General features: G+C 37.4%; 2 protein-coding genes across 7 annotated transcripts in view; both read left to right on the top strand.

Annotated features, from left to right (window-relative positions):
• Window positions 1-6,399, top strand: part of ghrhrl (growth hormone releasing hormone receptor, like) — a 38,612-nt gene extending 32,213 nt beyond the window's left edge. Inside the window, exons 11-15 of one of the 3 annotated variants that reach the window (XM_060893745.1) lie at window positions 765-894; window positions 4,333-4,374; window positions 4,809-4,916; window positions 4,994-5,154; window positions 5,416-6,399. In XM_060893745.1, the coding sequence (XP_060749728.1) occupies window positions 765-894; window positions 4,333-4,374; window positions 4,809-4,910 (274 nt within the window). In that variant the 3' untranslated portion in view covers window positions 4,911-4,916; window positions 4,994-5,154; window positions 5,416-6,399. Of the gene's footprint in view, window positions 1-764; window positions 895-4,332; window positions 4,375-4,552; window positions 5,155-5,415 lie in introns of all 3 variants that reach the window. The other 2 variants (XM_060893744.1, XM_060893743.1) reach the window with 2 other exon arrangements.
• A 1,897-nt stretch (window positions 6,400-8,296) lies between these two features.
• The window catches only part of gpsm2l (G protein signaling modulator 2, like), a 19,711-nt gene continuing 11,123 nt past the window's right edge, over window positions 8,297-16,884 (top strand). For 2 of the 4 annotated variants that reach the window (XR_009650038.1, XM_060894723.1), the window contains exon 1: window positions 11,318-11,455. Coding sequence is in view for 2 of the 4 variants with exons in the window: in XM_060894723.1 (XP_060750706.1) it covers window positions 11,406-11,455 (50 nt within the window). In the remaining 2 variants the exon portion in view is untranslated. Of the gene's footprint in view, window positions 8,520-8,675; window positions 8,752-11,317; window positions 11,456-16,884 lie in introns of those variants that run through there. The other 2 variants (XM_060894724.1, XM_060894726.1) reach the window with 2 other exon arrangements.

Raw genomic sequence — 16,884 nt, 5'->3', positions numbered from 1 at the left:
CTGCTTGTTGTTTAACACCATCATCACAGCCAGTTTCTCACATGCACTAAGAGGTCAGTATGGGGTGATTATTCTCCACTACAGAGTCATCTGTCTTACATCCACACGATAAGGTGTTACTTCACTCGTTATTGCATGTCTCTCTTATTTGTTTCATAGAAGTTATACCATATCATATGATACGTAAATAAAAAAAATATGTCGGAAATGAAACGAAACACGACATGATAGTGTTTTATTCCTCTTTTTCCTCAGGTTTCACTAGTAGCTGTGATCAATTGTTCCCTTATATCCTTTGTTGACATTTTGAAGTACTTAAAAAAACATCTTACAGCTTTGCCATGTCCAGGAAGGTGATGGAAAACTTACAGATTGTTATAAAGTACTGAAACTGGAGACTCCTTACATGTCGAGTATACAGAAAATCTCGCCATATCCAAACATTTGTTGTTGTTGTTGTTGTTTTTTCTAAACACTAGCATGTTTGAAATCATTTTATTATTAGTCTCAGATAATATGGAGACTTTGCTTTACAAGTCCTGACAGAATGACAGAATTTAGTCAGACTTTATAGGGTTAACACATTTCCAAACACAACAGCGCAAATGTCACCGATGACATCATGTTCAGTTTGAAAAGCTGCCCTTTTAAATGCATACCACACCCACGTACCTGCAAAAGGACCTGCGTGTAATCTCCCTCGTGCAGAATCTCACAGTTATAAACGAGCCCTAACGTCTTTTTTCTCTCGTTCTCTTCTTCAGACGCCTGACCAAGTCGACTCTTCTGCTCATCCCTCTGTTCGGGACACATTACGTGGTGTTCAACTTCCTGCCGGACTACACTAACATCAGCCTGCGTCTGTGTTTAGAGCTGTGCCTCGGCTCCTTTCAGGTACCTGTCGATCATCACTGACGCTTCACGTCTCCTTTAACCTTCACATAATCCATCCAGTCACGTTCCAGCATCGTGCAGCCCAAATGACGTGTGTCACAAGCTCATGATTTCTGTTCATCGCTGTTCCTGCATGGAGTTACATCTAATCAGCTTATCCAGTGCTAATACATTAAAAGGCTTCATCTGTTTATTATTTAACAAAATGCAGCTGAATTCTCAATTCTGATTGGCCAGAAAGACTGACAGGTTAATCCCAGGCTATGATTTTAAACTACAGGTTTATATTAAAGCCCTCGTTCAGACGTGTTAGCGTTTCTACAGCTAATTCACAAAGGTTGACGTTTTCTGTGCAGAAATGTTTATTTCACATGTAAGGAAGGAGTCTCCAGTGTCAGCTCCTTCATAATTTTAATACAGAGAAAAAAGAGAAACTACTAAAACACAATATTCCGAATGACATTTTATTCCAAAACAACCAAATAAATAAACATACCAATGATATGAATAATAAAACGAGTAAACACAGCAATAAATATACTAATGAATCAATAAATGATATATAAATAATGAATATGTTACAGTAATAAACGAACAGCTAACGATTTTCTCTGACTCCGCCCCTACGATGTTGACTGACGGGATCAAATCAATTATCATATTTTTTATTATCATTAGGAAATAAAAGTTTAATTATGAACTGAAAAAGGGCATTTTAAAATAAAGAGTTTTTATTGAATTCATATGGACTAAAATAACATTCCCCACACGTGTTGAGTAGGTGGATCTCTTCCATTATCTGTTCTTATTCAGTTCTGTAAATTCACTGTTCATGTCTTTAATTAAAATGGATGAGTGTATATCACACGTTCTCAGTCTGGGTCTGAAGTGCAGTACGGCCCTGCCTTAGTGCGCTGCACTTTTTCTCATTTCATTCTCCCTGAAAGCCGCAGTAAACCAACCTGCACATCTTTTTGCCATTTCCAACCTGCGAAATGTGCCACTTTTCCAAGAAATATTTCAAAACGAGCAGTAATTACTAGCACCAGACAGCCTGTGGTTACACACAGTGGCGTTCACATATTAGACGTTTTATCCCAGGGTCCATGCCAAGACCTTGGAAGAACAAAGTGCTGAAAACACTAACTGGGGTTCTAATAATACTCTCTGTGTCTTATTTAAACGTTAGCTTTGAATCCAAATTCTATTAACAAACGATAGACAATATGCTGGTATTTAAAGGTGGGGTCTCCGATTTTTGAGAAATGCTTCAGAAAACTGAGTCGGGCCGAATACTAAACAAAAATCAAAACAAACATGTAGCCAATGAGCAGAAAGGGGCGTGTCTTGTCAATATGGGCGGAGAGAGTGTTCAGTGCGCATGTGTGACATTAACAGAAAGCGGTTTTTACATTGAAATGGAGGATAAAAACAAAGAAAGAAAGAGAAGAAAGGCTTGCGATAAGGTAAGAAGTAGGACGTGTTAATATAGGATCAGCTTTCCAGCGCTGGAGAGAACTGGAGGAGCAGGAAGTTGGCTCATATTCACACATTGGAGTTTCCCGAGTCAATAACTCCTGAGCTAAACGCTGTTACTACACAAATAACACCTCTTTTCTATCGTAGTAATGTAGAGACGCAGCTACAACCGTGTTTTGTGTAGTAACAGTGTTTAGCTCAGGAGTTATTGACTCGGGAAACTCCAATCTGTGAATATGTGACCAACTTTACTTAAGACGCCGAGGCGCTTTTTTCCTTCTCGATAGGTGAGTAACGTTGGTTTTGCTTTGTTACACAGAACTAATATATGTCTTTGTCCTTTACATGATTATACTTGTGTGTCATTTTTGCTTGTTTGTTTATCTGCAATCGTATTGTTCTTCCCTTCAGCTATGATAAAGACACATTTCTTTCCATTAGTCGCCTGGGTTACGTATGTATGTGTGGGCGGAGCTATCAATACAGGGGTGGGACCCATTTGGGTTAGGGGCGTGTTTGTTTTGGTGATTTCAAATGTCAACATTGGCTTTCAAACAACGGAGACCCCACCTTTAAGTATCAGGACTCATTTTATTACTAAATTGATGCGCTGGTCATGGTGTGACTTTCATAAAGGACGTTTAGGAAGGGGATTTTATGTTCTGCGCTTTCGTTTTTGCATTTTATTTTTGTTATACTCGAAAAATAATAATTGTGCAGTTTTGTGTTAAATTTTTGAATTTTTGGCTTGAACGAGATTTCACCTCGAAAATCTGAATCCAGATAAACTAATGAGAACAGTCAGTACATGTTTCTCTCCTCTACTACATTTATGTATCGTTATTCACACGATTTATTAGATTTAACACACACACTCTCTCTCTCTCTCTCACTCACACACACACTCACACACACACAAACTGCTTTATGTCCTGGTAAAATCAATGAAAAATCTTGTGAAATGTGACAATAGAGACATTTAGTCGGGTTTCCGTCGAGCTGTATCTTCAGTAAGCTTTAGAAAATAAAGATTTGTCATCTTTCTTACTGAAATAAAAAACACATCACATCTACACCAATATCCTTCATATGCTGTTTAATGACCACTGTCTCTTATTCCCTCTCATCAGGGGAGATTAATCTCCTCGGATAGTTTGCACTCACTCATAATCATATCTGATATACAGTATAGTCACCTTTATCATCATCATCATCATCATCATCATCATCATCATCATTATCATAGCAACTAAAAGTGGCTTCAACTCCAGCTGAAAAAAAAAAAGATGAAAAGAAAAGGAGCTGGTTTTTGTGCCCAAAGACTCTCAGGACTGAAATCTTTTCATCTGTTTGTAGTTACTTTTAGTGAATCAGCAGTCCGATTAGATGCTATTATAGAAAATGAATCCGACCAATCAGATTTGAGAACTATTTAAGCACTGGGTATAAATAATAGTCATAAAAAAATGAACAGTGAGGACATTCTCTGTTCCATTCTGTTTACATTTGCTACTTTTCCAGCTGTTATATACTTTTAGACATGGAGTTTACAGATGTTTTACAGATGTTTGCGTACATAATGATGTATAGTCTTGAGTACTGGTTTTACTTTTTTTGGAGTACTTTTCCCAGCGATGAAGGCCTTCAGGTAAATATATAATTACATAAATGGAAGGAACATAAGGAGCATAATTACACAAAAAGCCGAACATTTTCTACTTTATTCTTTCCATAATAGGTTTACGCTGAAAGGTTAAAGCATGGGCTGCTGGTAGCCATGTGTTCGTTTAACGTTTTACTGTTACTGTAGGGTTGCAAATCCGAATATGAGGTTATACGGAACCGAAAAAAAAAGTCCAGCTTTTAGTTTTGATCATTTTAATAGCGTGTGCGTATCTATAATGCTGTACTGCCATCATCACTCACTTACATTTTTTCCTACTTCTTTATTGATTTCAGGGTCTCATAGTGGCCATTCTGTACTGTTTCCTCAACCAAGAGGTGAGTATAAAAGTTTGTACGCCAATACTTTGGGTGGATTAAAGTATTGGCACCCCTCCATGTTTGTGCACTTCCACATTGTATTATCTCCACATGAAGGTTTTCTTCTGCTTTTTGAGTTTCCTTCCATCTTTGTGTGTGTGTGTGTGTCTGTGTGTGTGTGTGGTGTCTGTAATAGTCTGGCATCCGATCCACGGCGTATTTCCATCTCATTTGCAGCGAGATAGACTGCAGATTCACCGTGACTCTGCCCAGGATACTGTGCTTACTAAAGATAAATAATTTGTGTGCTTCAATATAACAATAACAGCAGCAAAATACAACATAAAACAAAATATTATAAATGAAAGAGTGCCTGTATTTCACACAGACATGCTATTATTGTGTGGTATTGATCCAGTATATATGTATGTATGCATGTGTGTGTGTTTTAGGTCCAGAAGGAGGTGCGACTGATGTGGATGCGCTGGCAGGAGAGCAGTTACGGAGTCGTTATCGCTGGTGCCAAAGGCAGTCAGATGGATACACCATTCTGATTCGATGTCTGTGTTCAACACTCAAGAGACTCTGGGGTTTATTTATTTCTTTCCCCTTTTTATCTGATATTTTTTGCCCACAGCAAGACAGCACGGCTGCAATGGTTGGCTCCTGTTGTCAAATGATGGCTTCGCTGTAGTGCTTCAGGTCTCATGTGGGACTCGCGTGTAGTTCAGGAAGCTGTGACGCTGTGACGCAAAACCGACTGGAGTCAAAAGAAATGAAACACAAGACATCGCCTCGGTAATAACTGTCTGACATTTTCAAAATTCTGTTCATGCCTACTCGTATTTTTTAATACAAAAAATATCTAACTACAGCTATTGATAAAATAATACTATGGAAATTTTTAATGTGAAATGTGATGAAGTTTTAGTCCTCATTGGTTCACTACACCTTTCTTGAGTGCTTTTCTTTCCTTAAAGGAGCTGTTTGTTTTTTGTTACCTGTATTGTGAAACATGATTCCAGTAACAACATTAACAAGCTTTCATTTTCCTTTTAGAGATTTAAGAATAATAGCCAAACTGGGCATCTCACTTCTGACTGGGGGTGGAGCTTATTTCTGGGCTGGAAATTTTTTAAATGGAAGTCTGAAATAAACCAGATAAAGAGAAATACTGCAGAAAAATAAAACAAATCTCTGTTTTTCTTAAATATCATTGACGTTGTAAGATTATTCCTGATTTTGACACACATTTAAAAATGACAAATGACACCTTTAATTATTGCAAGCTAGTACAAGTTGGGTACAGCTGATTTACTCCAGAGAATCATTAAAAATCTAGACTAGGTTGTGACATTTAAAGGTTGTGTTTGTGTGTATGTGTGTGAATTTTCTTTAAAGGACACTACAAGGGACAAAAACATTCATATCACACTGTAATAAGCCCAGAATGTTACCGGCCCACGTGGTAAAACACGACCGATGTTCCAGACATATGCCTTAAAAATGCGTTCGCTCACTTCTTTGATTTTATGTTAGTAAGCGTAGATGTTTTAGTTTTAAAGACAGAATAGAACGGATCATATAAGAAAAAAACGAGCAGACTGTTTAAGAGAAGGCACTGGTGCTGTTCTGAGAGAGATAGCTATCATTTTGGCTCTGTTAGAGTCACCATGACCTGAAATCATACCATTGTGTTTGTGATGATGGACGATGACAGAAAAGGACGATTTTAAGTAAGAGACAAATCACATTCTCAAATTCTCTTCTTTTTAGGCATCTGTTTAAAATGATTCCTTTTTTATACATCAAATCTGTTTATAATCAATTTTATAATCCATTTACATGCAGTACATGTATTTTTGGTGATATTCAGCCTTTTTGCTCTTGTTGTTCTCGTTTGGGAAAAGAAAATAGGAAACATTCGTACAGTCTGTTGTCATATTCTGCACTGTTCTCCTCACAATTTTCTCCTTCATGTATTAAACATATTTATCCACAGAAATGAACCAAAGCATAATTTGTCTATCTTATTTTATGTTTGTTGTATGTGTATACTTATTATTTACATTTACTGCCTGATGAATCACCAACTGAAGTGTAAAAAAAGAAAAGAAAGAAAAGAAGAAAGTATGTAAAAGTTTTTTTTATACTTTAATGACTGTAAATACGCTTTCTTTTATCATGCTGCTGTTGAGTCTAATTGTGTTTTTACAGTTAATTATTTGTCTGTGAGAACAATGTATTTCAAGCATGATAATCAAATGAAATCATTTCATTAAATCTAAATAAACTATAATAAAAATTGAACAAAACTTGTGTTTGCAGATTTTGATTCAAACGTCAATCGCACACTGCCCTCTAGTGGGGAATTGATGTCACAAAAAACCTTGTGGAATTTGATAAAAAAATATTTTCGTTTTAATAGCAGAGAAAAACTGCATTTCAGCTGAATTGAGCAAGTATAAAGAATAAAACAATGGGGTGATGGATTAGTCTCATAAGTTCATAATCTATCCTTGAACTAATTTATTCTTTATCCTTGAAAGACTTGAGCTAATCCAGTGCATTTGCCTGATCACATTTGGCTAATCAGTTACATTTGATTAATCACAATTGGCTGATCAAGTATATTTGGCAAATCACATTTCACTAAAGAACTACATTTGATTGATCACATTTAGTTAATTGACTTCATTTGATTGATCACATTTAGTTGGTCGACTACATTTGATTGATCACATTTAGTTGATCGACTGATTTGATTGATCACATTTAGTTGATCGATTACATTTGATTGATCACATGTAGTTGATCGACTGATTTGATTGATCACTGCTGATCGACTACATTTGATAGATCACAATTGATCGACTAATTTGATTAATCACTGCTGATCGATTACATTAGATTGATCACATATAGTTGATTGATTACATTGGATTGATCACATATAGTTGATCGATTACATTTGATCGATCACATATAGTTGATCGATTACATTGGATTGATCACATATAGTTGATCGATTACATTTGATTGATCACATATAGTTGATTGACTACATTTGATCGATCATATTTAATCAACTACATTTGATTGATCACATTTGATCGACTACATTTGATTGATCACATTTGATCGACTACACTTGATTGATCACATGTAGTTGATTGACTACATTTGATAGATCACAATTGATCGACTACATTTGATTAATCACTGCTGATCGATTACATTGGATTGATCACATATAGTTGATTGATTACATTGGATTGATTACATATAGTTGATCGATTACATTTGATTGATCACATATAGTTGATCGATTACATTGGATTGATCACATATAGTTGATCGATAACATTTGATTGATCACATATAGTTGATTGACCTTTTGATTGATCATATTTGATCAACTACATTTGATTGATCACATGTAAGTTGATCGACTACATTTGATTGATCACATGTAGTTGATTGACTACATTTGATTGATCACATTTGATCGACTACATTTGATTGATCACATGTAATTGATTGATTACACTTGATTGATCACATTTGATTGACTACATTTGATGGATCACATGTAGTTGATCGACTACATTTGATTGATCACATTTGATCGGCTACATTTAATTGACCACATGTAATTGATTGATTACACTTGATTGATCACATGTAGTTGATCGACTACATTTGATTGATCACATTTGATTGACTACATGATTGATTGATCACATTTGGCTGATTGGTTGCATGTTATTGTTTACATTTTGAGGACATTTCTGTGATCACAGAACAAAGGAACACTTTCTTTTGACCATAGTCTGGTACAGTCTCATTGTGTACTATTGTAACACACTATTTAGTGCAGTAGGGTGGTTTTGGACACAACCCCAGGTCTGTGAACTGAAGACAAAATGCTGTCTTTGTTTTGCGTCCTACTGAAGGGGAGGTGCCCGAAATAAACTCCTTTCTGGCGCCTGCTGCCTACTCAAGAGGTTTTTTTTTCCCCACTCGAAGGCGAAGTATGGAAAAAACCTTTTGAGGAAACATGGCGGAGAAGTGAAGACTCGTTTGAACAAACCGAGGGGTTTTGTTTTGGGATTGTTGGACATGTTGCCGGTTTGTTCAGTCGTCGCTCGCGCATTTTAAAGGTAATCTAAACAGTCTCGTGCGTTTTATTTGAATCTCTTCGTTAACCGTCGGAATGAATCCACGGCGCGCGAGGAGCCCTCGCGTGCCTTAAACTTTATCATTTTACATCATTTAACTTGGTCATTTCTGATCATTTATGACAAATTTGTTGAAAGTTTGAAGTTGCTGTACGTGGAAAGTTTTCAAAAAAGTTTCATCTGGACATCTGGGTTACTTTCAACGCTTCATGCTGTAAGTTTACCTCAGATTAATGAGTCCTTTAGTTTTACTTACTTCTCTAATGATGGTGTAAAAATATAAGATTTATAATTATAATGAAAACATGGAGCTGTAGTATTGTTTAATATATATAATTATCTAATAAATAATTATCTAATAAATAATTAAAATAAATTTCTTTAAATATTAAAGAATCAGGCTATTAATTCAAAATGTGTATATATATATATATATAATTATAATTTAAATATAAATATAATTATGTGTATATATATATATATATATATATATATATATATATAATGTGTGTGCGTGTATTTATTCATAAAAATGTTTGTTTGTTTTATTTATTTATTTATTTATTTATTTATTCTTTTTTTTTTTTTTTTAAAATAAATACTTGACTAAAGCTGCAAGAGATGATCCTGGAAAAGTTTTGGCCAAATTCTTTTAGTGATCGTATGATTTATTAAGCATATTGTCCATGTCAGGTCATTCAGTGAAGATCCTCTGATGATGGACCTGTGATGGAACAAACTACGTTGTGTTTACGTTTTGATGACGTCACTGATGATCGTTTCATAGACCGAAACATCTTCAAAGTGAGCGTTAGGTTCTAAAGAATCCATCAGCACTGCTGTGTATTTCAAGACGTTTGTCGTCTTTGGTCTGGGTGACGCTAAATAAGCTCACAACCAATTTTTTTATTCAATTATTCAGCGTATACCTATCTTCAGTCTCCATATACTCTGTTCAGGCGACGTCATTAAGCTGTGTGAACTAATTGTTCAGGAAATGGTTTTGTAAATAGCTGGGATAGTTTGGGACGGTCCTAAACAACATGGCGTGACATTTAAGAAGAACTGTGATGTGGTTTGAGTTTAGGTTGTAGATAGGTCATTATGGAAATCTGGAAAAAATCTTCTTCTGCAATAGACTTGGATTATTTGCCTACTTATTATTAACTTTGGTTGTTTTGTTCACTGGCTCTTTGTCGAGTACACGTCATACAGTCTGCTCCAAAACTGTTGGACCGTCAAGTCCAGTTCAGTTGAGATTAAAAGGAGGTTATGGGACAGGAGTTTAGGATTTCTGCTTTTATTTCCTGGTGTTTACGTCTAGATGTGCTAAAAAACATAGAACGTTTTTTTATCAGATCACGAAATCTTTAGGTGAGCAAAAGTATAGGATCAGATAAGTCTTGAAGTATAGAACACAACTTGTTGCTTATCTCTTATATCACTTGTGTTAATCTGGTCTTCAGGTTCTTGCTGCTGAAGAGCAGTTAGCATCTTGTATTATGCCTCTAAAGTTCTGCTCTCAGTCTTTTTTTTTTTTTGAATGGTGGATTGCGATAGCTTCACTCCCTGCCCTGTGTAGGTTGTTGATGTCATTGCCTGTTATTTTTGGGTTTTTCTTCACGGCTTCCACGACGTTTGTCTTCAGCTGATATCTGTTTACTTGGCCGACCTGTTCCTTGTCTGTTCCTTGGTGTTCTCTCTCATAGACAGGTTCTGTGATCTTCATGTTGGCTTATACCTGTTATAGGGAACTAATCACTGAAGTAACTCTGATGTTGTTGATAGTTTTGCCATTACAGCACACCACCATGTGTGTTATTCCTTCTACCAGCCTGTGACTTGGTGTTAATCAGCAGTAATAGACCTACACAGTAAAACAAGCCAAATAACACACTCACTTCTTAACCCAGGTCAGTGGTTAAGAATTCAAACCCAAACATCTGTGGAGCATCTGTAATTCTTAGATAATGTCACGCTTCACAGTTCTGCCCCAGATTTTTATACGGCTCGATGAGGAGGCTTAATGGTTTAATGACAGGTTGGTCCACCAACACCGAGCTCTTTGTTTGGCACTCAGGTACGTTTTCTCGCAGCATTACAGAGTCACTCTGAAGAAACTGTGACTCGATTCCAAGCACCAAGCACATGCAGTGTGAAACAGTGCGTCTGGGTCTCGTGAGTCAACATCCGTGTACTTGTTTTTCCACTGAAGCATGCTTATTAAGGTGATTTCCTCATAGTTCCCATGCCTGTACCTGCACTACGGAGCAGCGTGCGGTTTATTCACTCTTAACCACAACATGATATTTCCGGGAGATTCAGGGTTGCCAGATTTGCATGGAAAAATCAGGTCAGAAATAAACCCAGAGGTCAATGAATTTAAAAAGCTATGATAACTGATACTTCTTAATATCTCAGAAAAGTGCGATGCAACTTATCATGATGTAAATATTATATTGTTGTATTTCCCAGCCGTGATCCACAACCCACATATTTATACAATACACTAAACCTTAATAATTTGCATTAAAAAAACAAGAACAACAACAGTTTGGGTTGCAAATCACTGGCAAAAAATCAACAGTCTAGAGTAAAAAAAAATAAAATGTAGTGGGTTTTGTAGAATATGACAATCCTGGTTTTAACCTAAAGATGAGCAGGCTTGTATTGTGGGTTAAAATCGGCCACTTTGTGTGTGTGTGTGTGTGTGTGTGTGTAAGAGAAACACACACTCATATCGTGTTTCGGTGGTGCTTCTTCTCTCTTCCACTCTATCACTCAGTCTCAGGCTGACTTTTCCTCTGATGTCTGCTTCTTCTCGTTTGTCTCTCATTAAAAACTTTTGAGTCTTTATTATGCCTCTGAATGGACAGAAGGATGAAAGATGAGGAGCAAACCTTTTACGTCCGTTCCAGGTAGGAATTTGGCTGTAATAATGGAAGGTGGGTCTTTGTAATGGCTGTTTATTTTGTCTCGCTCTCTTTTTTTTTTCTTCTTCTTTTATTTCTGAACTTGTTCTGTTTTTCTATTGGGGGGAAAAATGGGTTTGTTTTAATATACAAAAGAGACAAAAACTGGTGCTTTGAATGCTTTGAGTTGTGTGTGTGTGTGAAGTGTGTGATCTCTATTCATGACCTTCGGGCCATCCCATTTTTCTGTTTCTGAATGATCCTATTGGACTGTTGTACACTGGTAGTAGAGAAGGCTTTAGAAAACGTGAAGGTCTGTCGCTGTAGTAAAGAACATAAAAACATTTTCTGTGTAGAACCCAGATATGTAAAGGGTCACTTTAAAAAGCAAGTTAAAAACATTAACCATCCAAAGAGATTCATCATTTAAAAATCAACTAAACAATTGTTCCTTCACTAAACTCTCTTATACTTTACTAAAGTTAATAAGATAAAAAAATGTTCAGAGATATGTAACTGAAGGAGGGGGGGATAAAAAGCTTTAAGTGATGCTAGCACTGGAGACTCCTTCTAAACCTATGGAGTAAACATCTCCTCAATGTAACCTTCACCATGTCAATAATTCCATGCTTTCTTCCTCCCATAAAATAAAAGCTTCTAAACGAGTCGGAAAAACTCAGCAGTCAGGTTTCGAGGTGGACGCACACATCCAGGCCTGGAAACGCAATCCCTTTGAGTTTTGAGAGAATTAGAGCTGTTCCAGCCACATGTGTTCGCCGGGCTTCACCGCTAAATATTTCATGGCTGTGTTTAAACTTTAATAGCACGGCTCTCACGCACCGGCCGTCTTTTGTCTCCGCTGTCGCTCCTGGTGCTGCAACAGAGAGCGAATTTAATCAACATTATCATCATAAATTCCTGCTTAGAGACATTTCTGTCTTCTGTATGTTTTATCGAATAAGTCCGATCGGAGGCTTTTCTTTTCACGTCGTACTATCGGCCGTGCTCACGCCACCAGGCTTCACAGCAAAGCTCTTCATTCCATCTTCGTCACGTGGCTGTTCTAATCTTTCGTCTTATTTCCCCATGACCTCGTTCTCTCTGTGTAATGTTTAAAAGCAGCTTTCTGTAAATAAATTCAAATGCAATCTAAACAAATACAGTGATGCCTCGAGATACGAGTTTAATTCGTTCCGTGACTTTGCTCGTATCTCAAATTGCTCGTATCTCAAAACAATTTTCCCCGTTTAAATGAATTGAAATCCCATTAATCCGTTCCAGCTCGCAAAATTCCACTCCAGTTGTTTTGTTTGTGTTTTGAATATGAAAAATGTACAGTACTGTATTTATAAATGACAAATATTGTATAAAAACATACAGTAATAAAAGAGTGTTAAAAAAATAAACTGGTTTTACTTTACGGAAGATGCGCACGGAGGTTGAGGGAGAAGTAAACAGGAGGAATTTTGTCTCGTACGTACACTTTCACTTTCATTCACTTACTCGCTAATGTACACTCTTAATGCTACTTAACACTTAAATGGAACTTAACTAAACTTTACTAAAATTAACGAACTTAAATCAAGCATCGCGTCAGTTCTGGCAGGCCACGTCGACACGCACCAATCCGGTTACGGCATCCATATTACCCGACTATTTAAATTTCCATTCATAGAGCCGCTCTAGCGTGGCGGCGGCGGCGGCTCGGATGCTCGTATCTCAAAAATTTGCTCGTATCTCAAGCCAAAAATTTGGTCGAATCACAGCTCGTATCTCAAAAAATTCGTATGTCAGAGCACTCGTATCTCGAGGCATCACTGTAAATCGAATCAATTCAGTAAACTGAGAAAAGTCAGTCGCAGGACAGAGTTAAGCTACAGCAAAGACCGGATGTTTTGGATCTTAAAAACACACTTAAGACTCCTGAAAGGATCAAAACATTTCAACAAATCTGTGTAGAAAAGGTTCAGCTGACATTTAAGCGATTAATAGACCAACTTAAATCTTTACCAGTCTTTCAGGGGAATGAAGGACGTCATAAATAGGAAATATATCAACATGTTTAATCATGTATACCTTTAACGCTGTAGTTTTATTCTCTGATTCCGTAAATGGGGGGAAATGATCTTTGGGTTGATGATCTGTTCAGTTGCTCTATCAGCGTTATTGCATTAAAAAACACTGACTTTTGATGTTTTTTTAACTGAAAGGAGTATTTATTTATTTTTGTTTGTTTGTTTATTTATTTTTAAATGATAAATTCTTTTATAACAATTTTGTCGTTCCAGGACAATTAACAGTGTTTATTTTTCACTGGACATTCCTCATTTTTGAGCTCCATCACATAACATCAGATTCACACCGTTTGAACTCGGGACCCGTCACTAAACATTAAAGTTTAGTTATTCACAAGCATGTACAAAGTGAAGGGAAAATACGAGCTAACGTTAAATCTTCTTTCTCTGCTGTGTAACTGGGCGTCGCTCTGTTCCCGGCACTGAGGTCACTTTGGGCAAAGTGCTGGAATTACCGCAGTCAAGTGGATTTGCTCGGCTTGGCCTCAGATAGCTGGCTAGTTCCCCGGAGTGAAGTCGTCTTCTCCATGACACGGTCATCACCACGGCTTCACGGTGGCCAGGAATAAAACAAAACTAAAAAGGAAGTGCGAGCGAGTGAGCTTACAGCATTTGGAGTTCATTTGCAGGGAAAAGTGTGTCATTAAATGCTTCCTGAATTCTGTGTCACACTCCCAAGCTTTCAGAAAAGAAATAGAATTTATAAATATAGAATAGAAGTCGTTAAGGTAGAAATAGAAACCAGCAAACGGAAAAACTATCACCGATCGGTAGCAGAACACCTGTTTTATTTTTTATTTTTTTAATAAGTCATTAAAATAAATAATTTAGCACAATTAAATGTTATTCTAAGAATGCACTTGACTTAAAATAAAGAAATAAATAACATAATAAAATGCAATCTGTAACAATCTCATTGCTTGCTCCATTTTCATGCACCCTGCAGTATAAATAATTATATACCACCATAATTTATACCACAGTATAAAGTTTAAATCACCTGAATTCAATAAAAAATAAATCTACTGAGTCATTTATCTAACTGACAGAACTAACTGATGACCTACAGTCTTGGCAAAAGTCTTGATGTCTTGTGTCTCGACTCAAGCTTTTCTGATTGAGCATTTTCGATTTTTTTTCTCCATCATGTGCTCGTGAAGTGGTTCGGAAGCTGATAATTACAGTTGTGTCAGCGACGTCATATCCCAGTGTGATTCCAGTTATTACAGGAGACGGGACATCGAGGCTTAGAGGAGACTCCTGTTTTTAGTTAGGTTTAGGGGATGACCATGTTTAATGTGACCTCATGTTGCTTTTGTGTGTCAAACACACACACACACACAACAAGAAATGGTTAAAGCAATATGAGGACACGAAACCGTGTAGTAGAAAAAATAAATAATGCTGCTTTTGAGTTAGCTCTCAAGTCAGAACTCGTAACGATGTCATTTCCCATTTCAAACTTTTGGGGTGGGGAAATTTTTGACTACTTGTTTTATTTTTCCCCTTATTCAGAGGTCTAAGTTATGAATTTCAGTTTAAGTACACAAATTAATACCCGATATAAGGCATCTAAATGGGGTGTAAATAATTGCTATACCATCCTCCTGCCTCCTGTTGGTAGCCATAAGCGCTGGACAGTGATTAAACCTGACAGGTGGCAGCAGGTGTGGATTGAAGGGTGCACGTACTTCCTGTTCAACCCTGACTACTTAAGCCAAGCTTAACGTTACCTGAAGTTACCCGATGCCCATCGTCACTGGTCCTCGTAGTAGCTCTCTGTGTCCTGCTTTAAGCACTTCTCATAGAGCTGGGAGTCACTCAGTCAGAGATCTGACCTGAGGAGCTCAGGAAGGACATGGGCATCAACGCTAAAAGACTGCGGCGCTTGATCGCCAGCCACGTCTCACAGAGAGCCGTCTGGGACGTTCAGTGCACCAGTGGAGAGAGCGTGGGCAAAAAGCTGGATATGTCCCCGCTTTGGGAATGGGTACCAAATTGTCACAGGAGGAGGAAGAAGAAGAGGTAGGAGATGGTTGAAAAATGTATGGGTTGGGTTTCCATTAATGGAAATGAGCCACCAGAATATTGGTATCTATTCTGCGAGTCTGTAGAAGTTTACAGGAGAGATGAGGGTGATGGTGAAGGTGCTGGAGAACGTGAAGCTCAAATGCCCCTTTTCTACCAAAAAGAACCGGGTGCTGGTTCAGAGCTGGTGCTGGTTCAAAGTTGGTTCCACTGGTGAACCTTCTAAGAACCGGTTTGCCTTTCCATCGTTTAGAGAGCATCACAGGGCCGAGTCTGACGTCACTGTATACGTGTCACGTTACACAGCAACTTTAGCGCAGCAGCGGCAAACACAAACACATCAACAATGGTGGATGTTGCTTTACTGTTAATGCTCATGGCTTTGTGAACCTACATTAACATCCAAACACTGTGAAGCCAACGTGTACGTGCAGCTCCATGTAATTTGTAGGTTGTAATCGAGAAAGTACATAACGTTATTTTATCATTAACACAGAAAAAAGTTAGCCGTAGCATGTAGCTACCTACTATCATGTGTGCTGATAATGTATCATATCGCGGTAAAGTAAAAGTGTATTAAACATTAGTATACTTTAGTATACATTAGGTATTAGTATATTAGTAAACATTAGGTACATTAACAAATGTGCTAACAGTAGCCCCGCCCACAGCCCCTGACACAAGCGGTTCTTAAGTGTAGACCAGCAACGTTTTGGTGCTACTTAAGAACCACTTTTCCTGGTTCAGAGCCGGTGCTTTGGCTGTCGAAAAAGAAAGAACTGGTTCTAAAGTAGGCTCCGAACCAGCACTCAAACTGCCTCTGTGGAAAAGGGGCACTAGTATTATCCTCATTGAATCATTCAGAATCCTTAGAAAGGGGGCAGCGCTTATCCTGTAAGAGGCCACGCCCATCGGGACACTAACATATTTAGCCAGACCAATACCCCTGACTGAGACAAGTCCAAATATCAGTAACATGTTCAAGCCTTTACCCTGCGTTCTTCAGAACAGCCTCAAAGAAGACAAATTACAAGACGAAAGAAATGCCGTGTGTAACTCAACGTTCTTTTGCTGTTCCTTTCATCAGTGACATGAGTTCAACCCTGCATCAGTTTTTGAAACCTGCTGCAGCCAAAGCACAGAATTTTACTTTACACATTAACGTCAAGACACATTTAAAAAAACAAAAATCATGTTACACAGATTTAGAGGCAGTCTGTGAAGCTGACTTTTTTTTGTTTTTGGTTTATTTTAAAATCTTATATTTATTATTGGCTTAGTGTTAGACATTAGCCTTCTCAGTGGACACTTGGAATAATTTCAGCATCTTGT

This window comes from Tachysurus vachellii, chromosome 19 (assembly GCF_030014155.1).
Source record: "Tachysurus vachellii isolate PV-2020 chromosome 19, HZAU_Pvac_v1, whole genome shotgun sequence".
Lineage (NCBI taxonomy): Eukaryota > Metazoa > Chordata > Actinopteri > Siluriformes > Bagridae > Tachysurus > Tachysurus vachellii.
Note: the sequence above shows the minus strand (reverse complement) of the source record. Positions and strands in the feature narration are given on the sequence as shown.